The sequence below is a fragment of the Salvelinus fontinalis genome, chromosome 42, assembly GCF_029448725.1.
Source record: "Salvelinus fontinalis isolate EN_2023a chromosome 42, ASM2944872v1, whole genome shotgun sequence".
NCBI lineage: Eukaryota > Metazoa > Chordata > Actinopteri > Salmoniformes > Salmonidae > Salvelinus > Salvelinus fontinalis.
In genome coordinates this window covers 23,547,345-23,570,223 of record NC_074706.1, presented here as the reverse complement: position 1 = coordinate 23,570,223, position 22,879 = coordinate 23,547,345, and the positions used below count along the sequence as shown (strand labels likewise).

At 42.7% G+C, this 22,879-nt stretch overlaps 1 protein-coding gene and 1 long non-coding RNA gene across 3 annotated transcripts; one reads left to right on the top strand and one right to left on the bottom strand.

Annotated features, from left to right (window-relative positions):
• Window positions 1–366: 366 nt before the first annotated feature.
• On the bottom strand, window positions 367–10,720 carry LOC129841211 (uncharacterized). Its single transcript, XR_008757293.1, has 3 exons — window positions 10,639–10,720; window positions 6,498–6,570; window positions 367–2,194 (listed from the first exon to the last, which is right to left on the bottom strand). It is a non-coding gene; the product is annotated as an uncharacterized LOC129841211 (long non-coding RNA).
• Window positions 8,863–22,879, top strand: LOC129841192 (zinc finger and SCAN domain-containing protein 5B-like). 2 transcript variants are annotated; one of them, XM_055909350.1, is made up of 6 exons: window positions 8,863–9,039; window positions 11,432–11,562; window positions 11,758–11,922; window positions 20,558–20,671; window positions 21,009–21,120; window positions 21,343–22,879. In XM_055909350.1, the coding sequence occupies exons 3-6, from the start codon at window positions 11,917–11,919 to the stop codon at window positions 22,302–22,304; spliced, it is 1,194 nt and encodes a 397-aa protein (XP_055765325.1). In that variant the 5' UTR covers window positions 8,863–9,039; window positions 11,432–11,562; window positions 11,758–11,916; the 3' UTR covers window positions 22,305–22,879. The 2 variants fall into 2 exon arrangements, with proteins under 2 accessions (XP_055765325.1, XP_055765324.1); XM_055909349.1 differs by lacking the exon at window positions 8,863–9,039 and adding an exon at window positions 10,064–11,021.

The window sequence follows — 22,879 nt, the reverse complement described above, 5'->3', positions numbered from 1 at the left end:
GACTTACAACGTTTTCCCTGAAAATCCTGGGGACTTTTACATCAAACTGGCGACTGTTACATCAAAGTTTCTAAGATGACTGCTTTTGGGTGCTTCTCTGGTGCGCTGGTTTGTTTGTGTGTTTGCTTCGCGTTTATTTAAATGTTTGTTTTTAATCCAATCACTACTAGTAAAAGGCACCTAGTAGTTTACAGTGGCAAGAAAAAGTGTGTGAACCCTTTGTAATTACCAGGATTTCTGCATAAATTAGTCATTAAATTTGATCTGATCTTCATCTAAGTCACAACAATATACAAACAGAGTGTGCTTAAACTAATAACACACAAATGATTGTATTTTTCTTGTCTATATTGAATACATAATTTAAACATTCACAGTGTAGATTGGAAAAAGTATGTGAGCCCATAGGCTAATGACTTTTCCAAAAGCTAATTGGAGTCCAATCAATGAGATGTCTAATGAAATGAGATTGGAGATGTTCGTTAGAGCTGCCTAGCCTTATAAAAAACACTCACAAAATGTGAGTTTGCTATACACAAGAATCATTGCCTGATGTGAACCAAGCTTCGAACAAAAGAGATCTCAGAAGACCTAAGATAAAGAATTGTTGACTTGCATAAAGCTGGAAAGGGTTACAAAAGTATCTCTAAAAGCCTTGATGTGCATCAGTCAACAGTAAGACAAATTGTCTTTTAATGGAGAAAGTTCAGCACTGTTGCTACTCTCCCTAGGAGTGGCTGTCATGCAAAGGTGACTGCAAGAGCACATCGCAGAATGCTCAATGGGGTTAAGAAGAATCCAAGTGTCAGCTAAAGACGTACAGAAATCTCTGGAACTTGCTAACGTCTCTGTTGACGAGTCTATGATACGATAAACACTAAACAAGAATGGTGTTTATGGGAGGACACCACGGAAGAATCCACTGCTGTCCAAAAAAAAACATTGCTGCACGTCTGAAGTTTGCAAAAGTGCACCTGGATGTTCCACAGCGCTACTGGCAAAATATTCTGTGGACAGATGAAACTACAGTTGAGTTGTTTGGAAGGAACACACAACACTGTGTAGGGGGAAAAAAGGCACAGCACACCAACAGCAAAATCTCATCCCAACTGTAAAGTATGGTGGAGGGAGCATCATGTTTTGGGCTGCTTTGCTGCCTCAGGGCCTGGACAGCTTTCTATCATCGACGGGAAAATTAATTAAAGTTTATCATAACATTTTGTAGGAGAATGTAAGGCTCTATCCGCCAATTGAAGCGCAACAGAAGTTGGGTGATGCAACAGGACAACGACCCAAAACACAGAAGTAAATCAACAGAATGACTTCAACAGAAGAAAATATGCCTTCTAGAGTGGCCCAGTCAGAGTCCTGACCTCAACCCGATTGAGATGCTGTGGCATGACCTGAGCAGTTCACACCAGACATCCCAAGAATATTGCTGAACTGAAACCGTTTTGTAAAGAGGAATGGTCCAAAATTCCTCCTGACCGTTGTGCAGGTCTGATCCGCAACTACAGAAAACATTTGGTTGAGGTTCAACCAGTTATTAAATGCAAGGGATCACATACTTTTTCCACCCTGCACTGTGAATGTTTACACGGTGTGTTCAATAAAAACATGAAAATGTATACTTGTTTGTGTTATTAGTTTAAGCAGATTGTGTTTGTCTGTTGTGACCTAGATGAAGTTCAGTTTAAATTGTATGACCAATTTATGCAGAAATCCAGGTATGTCCAAAGGGTTTACATACCTTTTCTTGCCACTAACTCATGTTGTTTTTACAACCCTCCTCCTGCCTTGCTAAGAGGAATCTGAAAGTTTCTCATACCAACTGCTGCTGCTGTTTCTCCTGTCGGTGGGCACCGACGCTGTGTTTTCCCTGAAGTTCGATACACCGCGTAATCCCATGGGTGTCTTCTCCCCACTGTCAATGGAGTTCCTACTGCATCTACGCACTGCCACGGGCCCCGTTAATCCATCATGGAATATACCAGTGGAGCTGTTAAACCCCAATGATTTCCCATGAAGGATCTACTCCCAGGAGGAACCAGAGACAACAAAGGGGGAAACGAGGAGGACTGAGATGTAAATTGAGACTTACCAAAACATACTCTCCACTGCCCGCTACAAATCCTTGGAAATGTTTGCTTACTCCGTCACAAGCTGGGAGGAGTTGCAAGCAAATATGAGATACCTGCATGAATATACAGTTGAAGTCAGAAGTTTACATACGCTTAGGTTGGAGTCATTAAAACTTGTTTTTCAACCACTCCACAAATGTATTGTTAACAAACTATAGTTTTGGCAAGTAGGTTAGGACATCTACTTTGTGCATGACACAAGTCATTTCCCCCCAAATTGTTTACAGACAGATTATTTCACTGTATCACAATTCCAGTGGGTCAGAAGTTCACATACACTAAGTTGACTGTGCCTTTAAACAGCTTGGAAATGGCTTTAGAAGCTTCTGATAGGCTAATTGACATAATTTGAGTCAATTGGAGGTGTATTTCAAGGCCTACCTTCAAGCTGGGTGGGGTGGCAGGGTAGCCTAGTGGTTAGAGCGTTGGACTAGTAACCGAAAGGTTGCAAGATCAAATCCCTGAGCTGACAAGGTAAAAATTTGTCGTTCTGCACAATGCAGTTAACCCACTGTTCCTAGGCCGTCATTGAAAATAAGAATCTGTTCTTAACTGACTTGCCTAGTCAAATAAAGGTTCAATAATAAATAACTCAGTGCCTCTGCTTGACATCATGGGGAAATCTGCCAAATAACTGTAGACCACAAGTCTGGTTCATCCTTGGGAGCAATTTCCTGAAGGTACCACGTTCATCTGTACAAATGACAGTACGTAAGTATAAACACCATGGGACCACGCAGCTCAGGAAGGAGATGCGTTCTGTCTCCTAGAGATGAACGTACTTTGGTACGAAAAGTGCAAATCAATCCCAGAACAACAGCAACGGATCTTGTGAAGATGCTGGAGGAAACAGGTACAAAAGTATCTATATCCACAGTAAAATGAGTCCTATATCAACATAACCTGAAAGGCCGCCATAAAAAAGCCAGACTACGGTTTGCAACTGTACATGGGGACAAACATCGTACTTTTTGTATTAATGTCCTCTGGTCTGATGAAACAAAAATAGAACTGTTTGGCCATAATGACCATCGTTATGTTTGGAGAAAAAAGGGGGATGCTTGCAAGCCAAAGAACACCATCCCAAACGTGAAGTACGGGGGTGGCAGCATCATGGTGTGGGGGTGCTTTGCTGCAGGAGGGACTGGTGCACTTCACAAAATAGATGGCATCACGAGGTAGGAAAATTATGTGGATATATTGAAGCAACATCTCAAGACATCAGTCAGGAAGTTGGTCAGAAATGTGTCTTCCAAATGGACAATGACCCCAAGCATACTTCCAAAGTTGTTGCAAAATGGCTTAAGGACAACAAAGTCAATGTATTGGAGTGGCCATCACAAAGCCCTGACCTCAATCCCATAGAAAATTTGTGGGCAGGACTGAAAAAGTGTGTGCGAGCAAGGAGGCCTACAAACCTGACTCAGTTACACCAGCTCTATCAGGAGGAATGGGCCAAAATTCACCCAACTTATTGTGGGAAGCTTGTGGAAGGCTACCCAAAACGTTTGACCCAAGTTAAACCATTTAAAGGCAATGCTACCAAATACGAATTGAGTGTATGTAAACGTCTGATCCACAGGGAATGTGATGAAAGAAATAAAAGCTGAAATAAATCAATCTCTCTACTATTATTCTGACATTTAACATTCTTAAAAGAAAGTGGTGATCCTAACTGACCTAAGACGGGGCATTTTTACTAGGATTAAATGTCAGGAATTGTGAAAAACTTAGTTTAAAGGTGTATGTAACCTTCCGACTACAACTGTAGGAATGCGCTTGTTCTTGCTTTCACAGAGACTTGGTTGGATAGTGGAGTGAGTGACAACGGTCTTTCCATTGATGGATTTGGCGCACCAGTCCATTTGGATAGAGACAAGCTGAGACAGTAAAAGAACGGTGCGGTGGGGTTTGCATTTATATAAATAAGAACTGATGCAAAACAGTATTAGGGCCGAGACCATCTCTCTTTGCCCCTTTCATCTGCCACGTGAATTCCCCCAACGATTCTATATTATTTATATCCACCCACGCGCTAATGTTGATAAATCCACAGAGCAAACACCCTGCATAAACTTGGATACCATGTCACCAGATTCTCACCATTTTGTCCTTGGGGAGTTTTAACCATTGCACCATGGATAAGGCACAAAAAGTCGACCATCAAAATGTTAAAGAAAGGTTCAATTCAAAAAATGTGACCTGTGCTTCTCACCACAACATGATTCTGGACTTATGCTATGGCCCATTTTCAGGAGCCTATAGGTCACTCCCCCTGCCCCCCCCTCAGCTCAGCAGATCACAGTATCATTCTACTCGCCCACCTACACTCCAGTGGTGAAGTGAGTAGAGAGGGAGGTGAGAACAGTTCAAACATGGACTGCCCCAAGTATTGATGCACTGCGAGGCTGTTTTGACTGCACAAATTGGGAACTGTTCTTTGAGTCATTTATCTATCTTAAATAAGCAAGTACTAACATTGTCAAAATACATTAATTTTGTATACAAAAGCTCCTACTCCAGCTTTTGTGTTGACTCAACAATCCCAACGAAACAGATTCACATTTTTCACCTTGGGTGACCATGAGCTCAAGGGCATTCTTAATGAGGGGAAAAAAGGTATTTTTCACAGGTACAGTGGAGCAGAGAAACGGGTTAATAAGGAAGTCAAGCAAGCCATCACACAAGCAGACGTTTGAGCAGGGGAATTACATGGCAGCCTGGCAGGTTATTCAAAACATGGCTGCTGTAAACACACCGTCAGAAAGGAGGCATGTGAGTGTGGCGGGGGTAAGTGACTTTTCTCTGCCCAACGAGCTGAACAAACTCTGCTTGAGCTCCACCTCAACCCAGCATGGTATCGTGGTAGAGGTTCGTGTAATAGTGTTACATAAAAACAGTTACTTTGCAACTCAAATGTGGCCATTCCTTTCAGAAAGGCTCCCCTCAGCTATTCACTTGCTTACATGTACATATTCATTTATCTGCCATAGGGGAGCTTGTGAGACTTCCTTACGAAATTGTTATCCAATACAATTTATGTACCGGTAATAATCTGTGGGGTTGTTACGGTGACCAAATTACCATCACACCGGCAGTCATGACCGTAGTCAAATTCCACAGGACCGTTTAGTCACGGTAACTAGGCTTCTTCCAGCTCTGATGCTGCTGATGGTCACTAGTAGCACAACAAACTTGCTAACTGTCTGGTACTAAGCACTATATTGTCCCTCTAACATCAATGCAAATGTAATCAAAAATCAAATCAAACTTCATGAGCGCTCATGATGCACATATTTCTATAGGCTATATAATTGCGTGAGATATGAGTGATGGGAACCTCTTCTTTTTAAGAGGCCATCATATTTCTATAGGCTAGGCCTACTATATTTGTTTCTGACCTTTCCTAATATTAAGCACATTGCTTATATTTACAACCGGAGTATAGCCTACCTGGCTGATGAAAATGATGAAACCACAGGAAAAGCTTAATTCAATTGATTGGACATGATTTGTTAAGGCACTTGCCTGTCTATATAAGGTCCCACAGTTGACAGTGCATGCAAGAGCAAAAACCAAGCCATGAGGTCGAAGGAATTGTACTTAGAGCTCCGAGACAGGATTGTGTCAAAACACAGATCTAGGGAAGGGTACCAAAAAGTTCTGCACTATTAAAGGTCCCCAAGAACACAGTGGCCTCCATCATTCTTAAATGGAATAAGTTTGGAACCACCAAGACTCATCCTAGAGCTGGCCGCCTGGCCAAACTGAGCAATCGGGGGAGAAGGGCCTTCGTCAAGGAGGTGAACAAGAACCCGATGGTCACTCTGACAGAGCTCCAGAGTTCCTCTGTGGAGATGGGAGAACCTTCCAGAAAGACAACCATCTGTGCAGTGCTCCACCAATCAGGCCTTTATGGTAGAGTCGCCAGACAGAAGCCACTCCTCAGTAAAAGGCACATGACAGCACACTTGGAGTTTGCCACAAGGCACCTAAAGGACTCTCAGACCATGAGAAACAAGATTCTCTGTTCTGATGAAACCAAGACTGAACTCTTTGGCCTGAATTCCAAGCATCACGTCTGGAGGAAACCAGGCACTGCTCATCCCCTGGCCAATACCATCTCTACGGTGAAGCATGGTGGTAGCAGCATCATGCTGTGGGAATGTTTTTCAGCGGCAGGGACTGGGAGACTAGTCAGGATCGAGGGAAAGATGAACGGAGCAAAGTGCAGAAAGATCCTTGATGAAAACCTGCTCCAGAGCGCTCAGAACCTCAGACTAGGGCGAAGGTTCACCTTTCAACTCGACAATAACCCTAAGCAACAACCAAGTTAACGTAGGAGTGGCTTCTCACCAAGTTTTTTAATGTCTTTAAGTGGCCCAGCCAGAGCCCGGACTTGAACCCGATCGAACATCTCTGGAGAGACCTGAAAATAATGAAGAAAACGTGAAGGGGTCTGAATACTTTCCGAATGCACTGTATATTATTTAGTATATGAAAGAGAAGATTAAATAAAAAAATTGTTTGATGGGTGACAATATATTAGCCTTTCACTTGTAATATTATGTATTATCACTAGTGAATGTGGCCAGCGTGTGCAATAAAAGCAAGAAAGTGTATGCCTTTTTCCCCCAACTTTTTCAAATTAGTCACACACCTCATGTAGCCTAGCCCATATACCTATATGTTGATACGGTTTGTATCACAACTAGTGGTTAAATACCTTCTTAATATTAAGCACAACTGGCATACATAGGTGGCGCGTGAGTTTCTAGTTTGGGGTAGATCATTTTCACCATAAAAAAAAGCGCCTTTTATAATAAAGCATTACATGCATAATTGCCGCCTGTGCGCACTCCCTCAAATAGTTGAGAAAATATCCTTTCCATTTTATTCAGCTTTGTTCAATTGTATTCTTCATACTATAAATAATGCCACAGAATTCTAAGAAAATCTTGTCTGCTAAATGAACTAGTGTAGCCCACAGCCATATGGCATAGCCAGATCAGAACCTAACATAAGGACATGCTATTCTGTTCTTCTGAAATAGACTACACTTTCTTCATATGTTTCCTTAGACCTGTCTAAAATAAATTATGAATTTATTGTGGTGTAGGCTATATTAAATGGATCAGTGGAAGCCAGGAGATGCTTAATGTGTTTGTTGATTAACGGTCAATTACCGTGAGACTGGCAGTTACTTGCTTGAGAATCACCGGCTGACAAAATTTCATGACCGCCACAGCCCTAACCTCCTCTCTTGTTATGTCAGGCTGGAAGTCCTAAGGTCAAGCATGAAAGGACTGAAGGAGAGGAGGACTCACAACACAGCAGAGACATCCAGACTGGAGTGCTTGAAGCACCCCCTGTATCCATGGAGGACTTTAGTGGCGGTGGTATATTCCACATGTAGAGTTCTCTGCCATGTTTGTGAAGTTTATTTTGTAACCTCTTCCTGCAGGTGGTTGGCTGGAGGCTAACAGAGGAGACTGGGTAGCCATCTTGGATTCCCAGACCCAAAGTGGTGCACCAAAGGGCCCAGGGGACGACATCACTGAGCAGGCCAGGACCAGAGGCGACATAGTGGAGGTCAGTGGATGGGGCAGCGTTGTCAACTCTGGGCTGGGGAACAACACCGTTAACCACAACCAGAAACACAGTCGAACACAAAACACAAACTGATTTTAGTTGTCTCCATGACAACAGACTGGCTGAGACCAGAGCGAGGCATAGATTTGGTCTGCAGGGACAGGGAGGTGTCCGTATGCGGCGGGAGAGAACAGACACAGATTCAGCGCTTCCCGTGTTCGTTCTGTGTTAAAGTCTTCCGTTTCCCCAAACAGGTGGAGATCCACCAGAGGATACAGACAGGGGAGAAACGCTACAGCTGCCCCCAGTGTGAGAAGAGGTTCTCCCACCAGCACCAGCTGAAGAGGCACCACACGGAAGAAAGGCTGTTCGCCTGTACGCACTGCGGGAAAAGGTCCTCAAAGGAGGAGCTACCTCAGGATCCATCTGCAGAAATGCACACAGCCCATGTATAGAGATATTTAATGTAGTACTAGTTAGTTTGTAGTTAATTCCATTGGTTTTAGATGTAGTAGGGAACTGGATGAGGTGAACAGAGGAAAGAATGAGTATGATGAGGCAGAGTAGATGATATGGTGATGGTTGGTGTGATGGTGTCTAAAAATGCTTCACTGATGAAGAGTGGCAACTTTGTCCATTTCGATACTGGTCGAGGTAACAGATTTCTAGAAAATGTTAAGTGTTAACATAGTGAGAGGTTATTCTACTTGACACGTATCATTTTGTGCAATAAAAGTACTGTACTTCAAGTTGTCTTAGTGTATGAACATTTTGTTGAAATTAAATACAAAATTGACTCTGTGCTGACTGACTTGGATATTTTTGTATTGTCTCAGGGACTGAGTTTCCTTTAGCTCAGTCCAATCAAAACATTGTACTTGCTATTTTTTCAATGTTTTGATTCAAGAATTAACTCAATGGCTCCATATTGTTAGGTACATGAATCAGTGTTAGAGATGGCTTAACTGTGGTTAACAGTTTATAATATCATGTCATGTTTCTGTGTGTACAGCAAATAGTGTCTTATATAAACCTTTATGCTTTTCTGTGCAATCTTTGTTTGCAGTCTGCAGTCCATGAAGACCTGCTGACATCCAGTGTTACTGGTGGGAGAGAGTGGACCTCTGAGGTGGCTGGTCACAATCCCTGGACCCGGATAAAAATCCTGGATCAGGAACCGTCACTCTTACTTCCCGAGTCAGGATCAGGACCCAACCACGAAGGACCGAGACTTCACCACAACACGACAGGTGGACTGAACAACCTCAGTCCTGGTGGTCATCAGAGAGACAGAGGCTCCAATCAGGTATCCATTCTGCAGCCCAGACCCTTCTCTTCACAGTCTCAGTGCAGGGAGGAAGCAGGGCTTGGGGCTGATAGGAACAGGAGGGTCTATGATACAATCACCACAGTATCCATGATGAACAGAGCAGGTCACCCTTGGCTTCAGCCTTCACAGATAGTGGTGGGAGACCCCTCTGTGGTAGTCTAGCAGCAAGTCGGTCTTCTCCTTCGGCGTCACGTCTAATTCCTGGTGACTCGGTTCATAGAAGATCTGGGCCTGGATGTGGCCTTGCTCAGTTACCTCAGGGTTACCTCACCAATACAGACAGGGTCAGGATGGGCATTCACCATGAGCGGTACCTAGCCTATAACACCGCACACAATCCCAACAACACCCAAACAATGTCTAGAAGTCCAGGAGGAAGCTCAATGACTAAGGAGGGCTTCTCCTTCCTAAGTAACCTTATCAGACATAGGACTGTCCACAACGGGGAGAAATCATAAGTGTGGTTTGAGATGTACAGGGGATATCTGGGAACTATTCTTTCTGTAATATTGTAGTTATGATGAAGTGTCTTGTGGTCATTTTTTTTGGGGGGGGGGGGGGGGGGGGGGGGTTCCCAAACTTCTTTTGGCCCGCGACCCCATTTTGATACCTGAAAATTCTCTCGACCCCAACCATTTGAAAAAAGGTTACTTTTTCAAAAACAATTGGGGCTAAAACATTAAGGAGATGGAAGTGCCCAAAGTTGACACATTCTCTTGTGGACTTTCAACCATCTTTGTGGTACCATTTGAAAGTTGAAATGTCAATGTTATTCACATTTTAGTACATTAGTCAGCCAAAACATGACACCCACTCTGTATTCAAGAGCCTGCTGTGTCCCAACCGATGGCGGGCACAACAAACACCTCATTATGTAAAACTGTCTAAATTACAACATATGCACAAAAAAAAGTTTACACATTTTTTTATAATTGACGTCGAAGGTTCATTTCAATTTTTATTAAAAACATGTTTTTTTTCATGGTATGCAAAATGGTTCAACCTTGAGTGTCTATTTTGGCATTAAGTTCTAAAAAGTAACTTTCTGACCACTTCTACCATGGGCAAATATGGAACATTTCATTCAAATCAAAAAGGGTTGTGGTCAAAAAGTGATTGAAATCAAATGCAACGACCCTTCTGTTTTGTAGGTTATTTGAACACATACCCCTTAATAACTTGTCATTTGAAACAGGCTTGTTTTTAGAGAGACAGTAAACCTAGGCTAGATCAAAGGACAGTTGAATATTTATAGCACTGAGGTGATGTAAATGGAAAAGTAATTATATTGTATTTTATTCTACTCATCTTGCTAACACGGTTCTAAGTGATCTAAGCTTTTAAGACGGATCTTGAATAGGAGATAAGCAGTACCGTACTTCAAAGAACAGTGCGCATTCGCTTTTCATTTAGCCACACCCTTTGAGCGACAACATCCTATCTCGTCGGTATAAACGGAAGTAAACAGTAGCTAAGAATACTTTCCACGTTAGCGGTTTTTATTTATTTAGACGTTTATTAACACCCTGGAACTCAAACTATGGCTAATTTAACTGCACAGCACCACATACGTACCCCATGTAGTCTTTAATCCGCGTTGGAGACAGGACTTCGATGGTCAATAGAGGTTAGCTATCTAGGTAACGCTACCTAGCTGCTAAGTTAGTTAACAATGGCTGCTAACTGTATGGTTTTTCACACTCAAATAGCCTCCATAATGGAGGTGCTAGCGAATGCCGCAGTGGCAGAGGTCTGTAAACTCGTAGACGACGACTATGCAGTCTTTCGTTTGGAAATAACTCAAAGCCAGAAAGAAACCAGTGCATTGCGGAGGAAACTACAGCTACTTGAACTGAAATTGTCACGGGAGCGCACAGAAAGGACAATGCGAGAGCGCGTCCTCGCCAGTCGTCCCAGAAGTGTCAAGATCCTCGACCGATACAGAGGAATGGCAAGAGGTACATTTTGAAGAAGGCCAAGGATGCGGGGCATGTCGCCGGTTCGCCTCTGCGCATGTGTGATTTTAGATGTGTTAAACACATATATGGTTAACCAGAATTGGGTCTTGGTCCATTTTGGGTAGTTAGTATGCAATAATTCAGCTGATTACTTAGTTATCTTGCGCAAAGACACAATATAATTTAACCAGATTCTTGATGTACTGCATTTCCTATTATTTACTCAATAAAAACAATGTGATGCATGGAACATAATACATCAATCAATCAATAAATAGTATATCAAGAAGTTATGAGAAGTGTTACCTTACATTCTTGCCAATTCTAGACAGTGTCAATCATGTACAATAGCTTTTGAGCATTTACAGTAGCTAACCTAACCACCACTTTTCCCCCAATCACTCTCTCAGGTGAAGGAGATCTCACTGGAGGCCACAGGAGCTTTGTGAAGCCAGCGGGAAACAATACATGGAGAGATGACCAACCAATCACTGTTGATGAGGAGAGGCGAACCTCAACCCAAGACGTTATTGTGATAGAGGTTAGTGTAAAAGTGTTACATTAAAATTACAGTACATCAACTGTGATCAGTTTATTTCAGAAAGACTCCCCTCAGCTATTCACTTGCTTACATTTACATCCTTATTTATCTGCCATAGGGGAGCTTGTGAGACTTCCCTATGACATTGTTATCCAATTGAACTGGATACTAGTAACAACCTCCTTCTTGTGTCAGGATGCAGAGGTTGCAGGCCCTGGGGTCAAGCAGGAGAGGTCTGAAGGTGAGGCGGACCCACAGCACAGCAGAGACATCCAGATTGCAGTGGCTGGAGCACCCCCTGAAGCCACGGAGGACCTCGCTGCCGCGCCCCAGCCCAGGACCCAACGCAGCATCATGGAGGTCAGTGGAACGCCGAACGCCGTCCTCAAGTCAGAGACAGACACTGAGACTTTAACTGTAACACACAGCCTCTTACACACAGGATCTGACCACAGATCAGACCCAGAGAGACTGGGGCTGGGGAAACTGGGCTGTCCTCATGCTCCCGGCTCAGAGTGTTTACCGGTATTTCACCAGAGCCAGTGGATGGTTTATTCCCGTGGTGATGGTGACACATTACACTCTGGCGGTGATGATCCGTCTTGTTCTTACGCTACAGAGAGGGACCCTGGCAACATATCCTTGGGTTTAGAGACACAGACTGATCTGTCTAGAGGGGACTGGAACCGGTACAGTAGTAGTGTATATTCTGAAGGGTCCATAGAAAGAAATAAGAAAGGGGAGGGTCTGGTCGTAGATGAGGTCACTGTGAAAGCGGAGGGTGACTCTCCTCTGACATGGAATGCAGACGAGACTCACTTAGGAAAAGGACACTTGCAGGGCAACCCCAGTGACTTCTTAGACTACAGGGAAAGCTTAGAGACAAATCTAAATGTCACGACCCACTCACCTTTACACACGTTCAAGGATCGCGACCCAGTGTCCACGTTGATGGGGCCTTCCGATTCACACGGCTGTGTCGTTTTCGATCAGGTATTGAACTCAAACGACAGGGCTAGAGCCCAGACTCAGGGAGGGAGAGCAACATCAGGCAATAGTAAAGAGAAACGGTTCCTCTGCATGTTCTGTAACAAAGGCTTCAGCTGCCTCCAGAAGGTAGAGATCCATCAGAGGATCCACACAGGGGTGAAACCCTACAGCTGTACCCAGTGTCACATGCGCTTCGCCCAGGCTAGCACCCTGAAGAGGCACCAGAGGGTCCACACAGGGGTGAAACCCTTCAGCTGTACCCAGTGTCACATGCGCTTCGCTCAGGCTGGTGACCTGAAGAGGCATCAGAGGGTCCACACAGGAGAGAGGCCGTTCGCCTGTACTCACTGCGGGAAGAGGTTCTCAGAGAGGAGATACCTCAAGATACACCAGCAGAAAAAACATTAGACTCTATAACATAGAAAGTCACCATTCCACTCGATAGCTTCTGACGTTTATTATAAAGTCAGATACATTTTTATTGTCAGATGAAAAAATCCACAGATGCATTTGGAATAACGAGAGTAACAGATTTCAGTGTTGGATATTCCTGGGTAGAATGTTGCATCCAGACATTGTGTGATATACAATGCCTTCAGAAAGTATTCACATTACTTGACTTTCTCCAAATTTTGTTGTGTTACAGCCTGAATTTAAAATTGATTAAATTGAGATTATCGTTTTACAAATTAAACCCTGCATTAAAGGTAGAGTCAGCGAATGCACAAAGTAAACCGCAGGAGTGGGTCAATTTTTACAACAACTAAGAGCGCTGTAGTGCAAAGCCCAGACATTGTGGGATACAGTGCATTCAGTATTCACACCCTTTGACTTTTTCCACGTTTTGTTGTGTTACAGCCTGAATTTAAAATGGATTAAATTGGGATTTTGTGGCACTGGCCTACACACAATACACCATAATGTCAAAGTGGAATTATGTTTTTAGAATTTTTTACAAATTAATAAATGAAAAGCTGGAAGTTCTTGAGTTAATAAGTATTCCACCCCTTTGTTATGACAAGCCTAATAAGTTCAGGAGTAAAAATCTGCTTAACAAATCACATAAATTGCATGGAGTCACTGTGTGCAGTAATAGTGTTTAACATTTAAAAAATTACTCTGTACCCCACACATGTACAATTATCTGCAAGGTCCCTCATATGAGCAGTGAATTTAATGAACCGATTCAAGTGTTGTTGGAATAAGTATATACACAAATGTACAGTGTAAATGTTTGAGGTCCTGCAATCAGGGATGGGGATGGGATTACTGTATGTTTTGCCTTGCCAGCATCTCGGGCCAGTGAGTGCGAACGCACCCTCTGGGAGCGGCCATTTGTGTTGTCTGTATTGTTGTTTTAAATAAAAAAAGGAAAACATATAGTATAAAACTCGATCCTTCAGAAAGTGGAGAGCAACACTTATGCAGCTCCACTACACATGTTTTTTAAAGCCGCGTTTGACAGGATTACTAACACAGACTGACCAGCTCAAATAGACAGAAGCCCTCTATATGGCAGACCAATCCGAACTCCTCTCTCAGCATGTCCAGCCCACTCATTATCTCAGCCAATCATGGCTAGTGGGAAGGTTGCTGGCTTTCTGTGGCTTAACCAAAGTAATTTAACAATTTTATTTGTATTTACAGATGGCATACAAGTTTGTTATTAAGGCAAATGAAAGTTCACATGTTCCAGAAGGCATTTCTGCCAAAAAACGTATTTAGAAAAAAATTACCTTAATGGATCTCCTGTTAAGTCGTGACTTGCGACATACGCCTAGTTTCCTGAAACGGGTCACATATATACATTCCCACACAGTAAGTTCGGAAATTATTCAGACCCCAAAGCGAAAACAGGTTTTTAGAAATTGTTGTAAATGTATTAAAAATAAAAAACGAATACCTTATTTACATTGGTATTCCAACCCTTTGCTATGAGACTTGAAATTGAGCCCAGGTCCATCCCATTTCCATTGATCATCCTTGAGATGCAGTCCATGTCAGAGCAAAAACCAAGCCATGAGGTCCAAGGAATTGTCCGTAGAGATTCGAGACAGGATTGTGTCGAGGTACAGATCTGGGCAAGGTGGGTATCAAAACATTTCTTGGGGACCTTCAATGCTGCAGAACACAGTGTTTCAATCAATCTTAAATGGAAGAAGTTTGGAACCACCAAGACTCTTCCAAGAGCTGGCCGCCCGGCCAAACTGAGCAATCAGGGGAGAAGGGCCTTCGTTAGGGAGGTGACCAAGAACCCGATGGTCACTCTAACAGAGCTCCAGAGTTCTTCTGTCCTTCTGGAAGGTTCTCCCATCTCCACAAACATCTCTGCAGCACTCCACCAATCAGGCCTTTATGGTAGAGTGACCAGACGGAAGCCACTCCTCAGTAAAAGGCACATGACAGCCCGCTTGGAATTTGCCAAAAGGCAGCTAAAGACTCTCAGACCATGAGAAACAAGATTTTTCTGGTCTAATGAAACTAAGATTGAACTCTTTGGCCATTATCCTAAGTGTCACGTCTGGAGGAAACCTGGCACCATCCCTACGGTGATGCATGGTGGTGGCATCATCATGCTGTGGGGATGGTTTTCAGCGACAGGGACTGGGAGACTAGTCAGGATTGAGGGAAAGATGAACGGAGCAAAGTACAGAGAGATCCTTGATGAAAACCTGCTCCAGAGTGCTCAGGACCTCAGACTGGGGCGAAGGTTCATCTTCCAACAGGACAACGACCCTAAGTACACAGCCAAGACAATGCAGGAGTGGCTTCGGGACAAGTCTCTGAATGTCATTGTGTGGCCCAGCCAGAGCCCGGACTTGAACCCAATCTAACATCTCTGGAGAGACCTGAAAATAGCTGCGCAGCGACACTCCCCATCCAACCTGACAGAGCTTGAGAGGATCTGCAGAGAAGAATGGGAGAAACTCCCCAAATACAGGTGTGCCAAGATTGTTGCTTCATACCCAAGAAGACTCAAGGCTGTAATCGCTGCCAAATGTGCTTCAACAAAGTACTGAGTAAAGGGTCTGAATACTTATGTAAATGTGATATTTCAGGTTTTTATTTTTAATACATTGGCAAAAAAAAAAACTGCATTTGCTTTGTCATTATTGGGTATTGTGTGTAGATTGAGAGGAAAAAACTATGTAATCCATTTTAGAATAAGTGTAATGTAACAAAATGAGGAAAAAGTGAAGGTCTGAATACTTTCCGAATGCATTGTATGTATATATATATATACATTGGGGAGAACAAGTATTTGATACACTGCCGATTTTGCAGGTTTTCCTACTTACAAAATATGTAGAGGTCTGTATTTTTTATCATAGGTACAGTCCAACTGTGAGAGATGGAATCTAAAACAAAAATCCAGAAAATCACATTGTATGATTTTTAAGTAATTAATTTGCATTTTATTGCATGACATAAGTATTTGATACATCAGAAAAGCAGAACTTAATATTTGGTACAGAAACCTTTGTTTGCAATTACAGAGATTGTACGCTTCCTGTAGTTCTTGATCAGGTTTGCACACACTGCAGCAGGGATTTTGGCCCACTCCTCCATACAGACCTTCTCCAGATCCTTCAGGTTTCGGGGCTGTCGCTGGGCAATACGGACTTTCAGCTCCCTCCAAAGATTATCTATTGGGTTCAGGTCTGGAGACTGGCTAGGCCACTCCAGGACCTTGAGATGCTTCTTACGGAGCCACTCCTTAGTTGCCCTGGCTGTGTGTTTCGAGTCGTTGTCATGCTGGAAGACCCAGCCACGACCCATCTTCAATGCTCTTACTGAGGGAAGGAGGTTGTTGGCCAAGATCTCGCGATACATGGCCCCATCCATCCTCCCCTCAATACGGTGCAGTCGTCCTGTCCCCTTTGCAGAAAAGCATCCCCAAAGAATGATGTTTCCACCTCCATGCTTCACGGTTGGGATGGTGTTCTTGGGGTTGTACTCATCCTTCTTCTTCTTCCAAACACGGCGAGTGGAATTTAGACAATAGCTCTATTTTTGTCTCATCAGACCACATGACCTTCTCCCATTCCTCCTCTGGATCATCCAGATGGTCATTGGCAAACTTCAGACGGGCCTGGACATGCGCTGGCTTGAGCAGGGAGACCTTGCGTGCGCTGCAGGATTTTAATCCATGACGGCGTAGTGTGTTACTAATGGTTTTCTTTGAGACTGTGGTCCCAGCTCTCTTCAGGTCATTGACCAGGTCCTGCCGTGTAGTTCTGGGCTGACCCCTCTCCTTCCTCATGATCATTGATGCCCCACGAGGTGAGATCTTGCATGGAGCCCCAGACCGAGGGTGATTGACCATCATCTTGAACTTCTTCCATTTTCGAATAATTGCGCCAACAGTTGTTGCCTTCTCACCAAGCTGCTTGCCTATTGTCCTGTAGCCCATCCCAGCCTTGTGCAGGTCTACAATTGTATCCCTGATGTCCTTGCACAGCTCTCTGGTCTTGGCCATTGTGGAGAGGTTGGAGTCTGTTTGATTGAGTGTGTAGACAGGTGTCTTTTATACAGGTAACGAGTTCAAACAGGTGCAGTTAATACAGGTAATGAGTGGAGAACAGGAGGGCTTCTTAAAGAAAAACTAACAGGTCTGTGAGAGCCGGAATTCTTACTGGTTGGTAGGTGATCAAATACTTATGTCATGCAATAAAATGCAAATAATTACTTAAAAATCATACAATATGATTTTCTGGATTTTTGTGGAATTTCCTGGATTCCGTCTCTCACAGTTGAAGTGTACCTATGATAAAAATTACAGACCTCTACATCCTTTGTAAGTAGGAAAACCTGCAAAATCGGCAGTGTATCAAATACTTGTTCTCCCCACTGTATATAACACCATGGAGGTTTTCGAATGGCTCACAAAGAAGGGCACCTATTAGTAGATGGGTAAAAAGAAAAAGCAGGCATTGAATATCCCTTTGAGCATGGTGACTTTATTAATTACACTTTGGATGGTGTATCAATACACCCAGTGACTACAAAGATACAGGCGTCCTTCTTAACTCTGTTGCCGGAGAGGAAGGAAACCGCTCAGGGATTTCACCATTCCAATGGTGACTTTAAAACAGAGTTTAATGGCTTTGAAAGGAGAAAACCGAGGATGGATCAGCACCATTGTAATTACTCCACAATACTAACCTAAATGACAGAGTGAAAGCCTGTACAGAATAAAAATATTCCAAAACATGCATCCTGTTTACAATAAGGCACTAAAGTAAAACATGTGGCAAAGAAATGAACTATGTCCTGAATACAAAGCATTATGTTTGGGGAAAATCCAACACAACACATCACTGAGTACCACTCTTCATATTTTTTTAAAGCATGGTGGTGGCTGCATCATGGTATGCTTGGCATCGACATGTGGAATAAGTCAAGGGCTATGAATACTTTCTGGAAGCACGAGTATACCAAACATTAGGAACCCCCCCCCCCCCCCCAGAACAGCCTGATTTCGTCGGTGCATGGACTCTTCAAGGCGTTTTAAGTCCTTTTGGATAGTGGACCTTTCTTGATACACACCGGAAACTGTTGAGCGTGAAAAACCCAGCAGCATTAAAGTTCCTGGCACCTATTATCATCCCCCATTCAAAAGCACTTATCTTTTCTCTTGCCCATTCACCCTCTGAATAGCACACATGCACGATCCATGTCTCAATTGTCTCAAGACTTAAAAATCCTTCTTTAACATGTCTCCTCTCCTTCATCTACACAGATTTTAAGTGGATTGATCAAGTGACATCAGTAAGGGATCATAGCATTCACCTGATCAGTCTGTCATAGAAAGAGCAGGTGTTCTTAATGTTTTGTATACTTAGTGTACAGTATAAGCCTGAAGTCTGTTTCATATTGTTTGTACTGCGTAGCCTATATGATGATCACAAATGCCTGTTTCGTTACTTCCATTCAACTACTTAATTGTTTTCCCATGACACCTTTAATGAGAAAATGAATGCAGTTTGTCAAGTTCATGCTGATTTTTAGTTGAGACATGTATGTGTGGTTTTCATATGGTGTATTTAAAACTTGTTTGTTTAATAAACACAAAATGGGACTTTTCATTCCAAGACTTTCATTGAGACTCTCTTTAGTATACGTCACATCTGATCTCACCCCATTCTACACTGATAGCGCTTTATAACCAATATACACTTACTAAATATACCTACACATACCCACACACTAACACCTACTGTACACATCAAAATAGTTTAGTCAGGTTTGTCTGATGTTTACTTATCATTGCGGACTTATTTTTACATCCAACATCATATTTATGTCTATTTTTCTGTATATCTAATAGGCCGGGGCGATATCAGTATCGCAATATTCGTTTGTCGTGGCAAGGAAACAAAACACGAAGCAGATTTAACTTTGAGGAAAACAGCCCTAATATTGAAAACAAACATCATTGTGTTGTCATCCAGACTCACATTTATTTATTTTTCATAATACACACTATTTTACATACAGCAGGTTTTTAAAGGACCGAAGAGTTTTGTCTGCTTCGTGTTTTCAATTTTGCCATGAAAAACAATATTGCGATACTGTTATCATCCCGGCCCTAATATCTAAGCTTACCTCTTGAGTCTTCTGAATCCTCCTGACTGTGCCCCCTATAGACCACAATATGAGTCATAATACCCATAAAACCTTGAGGTCAAACAAGGAAATGGTTCCAATCGTTTTTCCACCATTCATTTTTCCCAAAGGGGATTTTTGAAACTTAAAATAAGGGATGTATTCGTGTAGGCTTACCCTGGCGTGACGCTTTGATAACCGTGTAAATCTCTCTTGGACAAGGTAACTTTATCAATTATATTCGCCTGTATTTACCCCCCAAAAATGAAATGCTAATTAGCTGCTAATGTAGCTATCATAAATAACTACAAATGCCATGATTATCTGGATGAGACTACCAAATCGAGGCAAAGGTAAGATTCTCTGGATTAATGTTAGCAACATTTAGTAATGAATAAATTGGCTACATTTCTTTAAATGGACAATTGTGAGCAGTCTTGTGCATATAAATTGACATAATACCCGTTAGCAAAGGTGTCAGCTAGAGATGACGTGCAGAAGTTTGCAGGGATTTGTAGTCTTGCATAATGTCTACTTTGATGCTAATTAGCATTTTCAATATCTGAGAGTAAATAGTGAGGAATATATTGTCCGAGAGACATTTACATGGTATGAAAACACAGCCCTTATTTTAAGTGTTTCTAAAATCCCCTATGGTGGAAAAACGATTAGAACCATTTCGCAGTTTGACTGCTAGATTTTATGGGTATTATGACACCTCCACCTTGGGGCTCTATGGGCATGATGCCTCTGCCCCAACCAATGGCATTTCTTAAAATAGGTCAAATTCAATAGTTCAAATTGTGCTTTTCTTCCGTTGGTCTGTAGCAAAATGTTCTATGCCAATATTGCATTGATGCATCCTTGACAAGGCTACTAGCTATTACTGTTAGATAACATTTAAAAAAATGTATGTATAGGACAAAATCCCACGTTTTTGTTTATCTGTTTCACACACATCCATGTGCTTTTATGGAACAAATAGAAATAAGGTCAGTTTATCGTACATCATAAGAAAAAACAAGAGCCTTATGGATTTGTCTAGTAGCAGTCATGTAGGCTACCATTATCATCATCACTTCTAGGCAGCACACACTGCTAAAGCGATAGTAGACTTTAACTTTAAGTGAACTTGTTCCTGGATATAATCACTGCCACCTGGTGATGTTAGCATAGGGCTAACGTGTACTACAATTTAGTGTTCTGTCACGTGCAAATAAATCAGTTTTTAATTGGCTGGTACGCATTTTGAGCCGGAGAAACTGTTTAAATGTAAATAGTTGCTTATGTTTGCAAGTATGGCCAATTAATGTTTAAAGTGTGTTTTATCATTTTGTGTGTGTACGTACACTCCCTCAGGTATGTCTGTGTAATCTGTATCACCTGTCTCTTCCAGGAGGAGGAGGGTCCAGAGGTGCTGCTGGTGAAGGAGGAGGGGTGTGAGGAGGGTCTGGGGAACCCTGAGGGGACCATGGTCATGGAGGACAATCAGACTACACCTCCACCTGAGGTCTGAATGGTATTAGGTCAGGGCCCGTATCCACAAAGCCTGTCAGAGTAGGACTGCTGATCTAGGATCAGTTTAGCCTTTAAGATCATAATGAATAAGACTACAATATATAGATAAGTGGGGGCCTGATCCTCAATCAGCACTTCTACTCTGAGACGCTAGGTAGATATAGTCCAGGTTACAATTAAAATGTAGGAAAATGCCTTTACATTATCAAACCATTATAGAGTGTCTAGTAACAAAATGTAATAACGTTTGCATAGTATCAAATCAACTAACATTTTTGCATAATACTCATAGCAATCCCTCATTGCCCAACCTGCTCTGTATCTCTTAGTCAGTAGACATGGAGGATTGGAAGCCTGATCTGCTGCTCATCAAAGAGGAGACCATAGAGGACCCACCAGAGAGCATTGATCTGCTGAGTGGACTAAACATGGGGGAGCAAGGTAAGAGAGAAATACATATAGCCTGCATACAGTAATAGATCTTCAATGGGAATAGTGATGCACCTGGCTATTATTTTTTCTTCATTTATAAAATTAAATCAATACAACTTATGTTTAAATACAAAAACACATCACAATGTATAAACTTGACCAGATAATTGAGAAGAAAAAAAACTCCAAATGTAGAGTTTTCTGTGTCATGTTTGTAACCTCTTCCTGCAGGTGGTTGGCTGGAGGATGACAGAGAAGACTGGGCGGCCATTTTGGATTCCCAGACGGGTGCAGCCAAGGGCCCGGTGCACAACATCACTGACCAGGCCAGGACCAGAGGCGACATAGTGGAGGACAGTGGATGGGACAGCGTCCTCAACTCTAGGCTGCGGGACAACACTGTTAACCACAACCAGAAAAAGACAATTGAACACAAAACAACAACCAAACTTAGTCTACATGACAATAGATTGGCTGAAACCAGGATGAGACATAGATTTGGTCCGGGGGGACGGGGAGGTGTCCATATGCAGCTGGAGAGAACAGACATTGACTCGGTTAGCGATGCTCCATCCTGCTCCTATAGTTGTGATTCAGAGAGAATAATGACGCCTCAGGTTAACCCCCCAACAGGTGCTGCCTTCAGCATGCCTTCTTTAGGATCTATCAACTGGAACATGGACCCTGCGACAACACAGACACTCCCTGGTCTTTGTCCTCCTCACACTCCCCTAATGTTAAACCAGACCTCAGACAATGCCAGTGCCTCAACACTAAATGGCTACACAAGCCCATTGACAAATGACAGTAGTAGTGACGGAATCAGTAAAGGTGTCAGCGCCAAAGAGAAGCGCTTCTCGTGTTCGTTCTGTGGGAAAGTCTTCAATTTCCCCAAACAGGTGGCGATCCACCAGAGGATGCACACGGGGGAGAAACCGTTCGGCTGCCACCTGTGCCGGGCCAGTTTCTCGGACTCGTCCAACCTGAAGAGACACCAGAGGGTCCACACAGGGGAGAAACCCTACAGCTGCCCCCAGTGTGAGAAGAAGTTCTCCCACCAGCCCCATCTGAAGAGGCACCTGAAGATCCACACTGGAGAGAAGCCGTTCGCCTGTATGCAGTGCGGGAAGAGGTTCTCAGAGAGGGGCTACCTCAGGATACACCAGCAGAAAATGCACACCGCCCATGTATAGAGTATAGTGACATATAATGTAGTACTAGTTAGTGTGTTTGTAGTTCATTCTGTTGGTTTTGGATGTATATGGAACTGGGTGAGGTGAACTGAGGAAAGAATGATTATAATGAGGCAGAGTAGATGATATGGGGATGGTTGGTGTGGTGGTGTCTGTACAAATGCTTCACTGATGAAGTAACAATTTTGTCCTGTTCTTTGATGTTGGTGTTTTTTATAATGAGGAAATTATAGTGCCTTAATGCATGTTTACCTGACAAAGTAGTGAAGATGTGTGTAATGTAATGTTGAATCTTTTCCAAAGTACTCTAAAATGAATTTGATAAATGCGAGGGTACCAGATTTACAGAAAAGTTTGTTACCATAGTGAGAAAAGTTATTGTACTAGATTTTATGTGAGTGTATGACCATTTTGTTTAAATTAAATACGAAATTGACTCTGTGCTGACTGACTAGGTTATGTTTGTATCATAGCAGGGACTGAGTTGCCCCTATCTCAGTGGAACCAAAACATTATACTTAATTCTTGAATCATGACATTTAAATAATAAACTCCAATGGCTCCATATTCTTGGA

Excerpts from the sequence above, each read along its gene's own strand:
- LOC129841192 (XM_055909349.1), top strand. The coding sequence starts at position 10,736 with ATGGCTGCTAACTGTATGGTTTTTCACACTCAAATAGCCTCCATAATG. Across the intron at positions 11,563-11,757 it reads AAGACGTTATTGTGATAGAG|GATGCAGAGGTTGCAGGCCC; the intron begins GTTAGTGTAAAA and ends TTCTTGTGTCAG. Across the intron at positions 21,121-21,342 it reads ACTAAACATGGGGGAGCAAG|GTGGTTGGCTGGAGGATGAC; the intron begins GTAAGAGAGAAA and ends CTCTTCCTGCAG.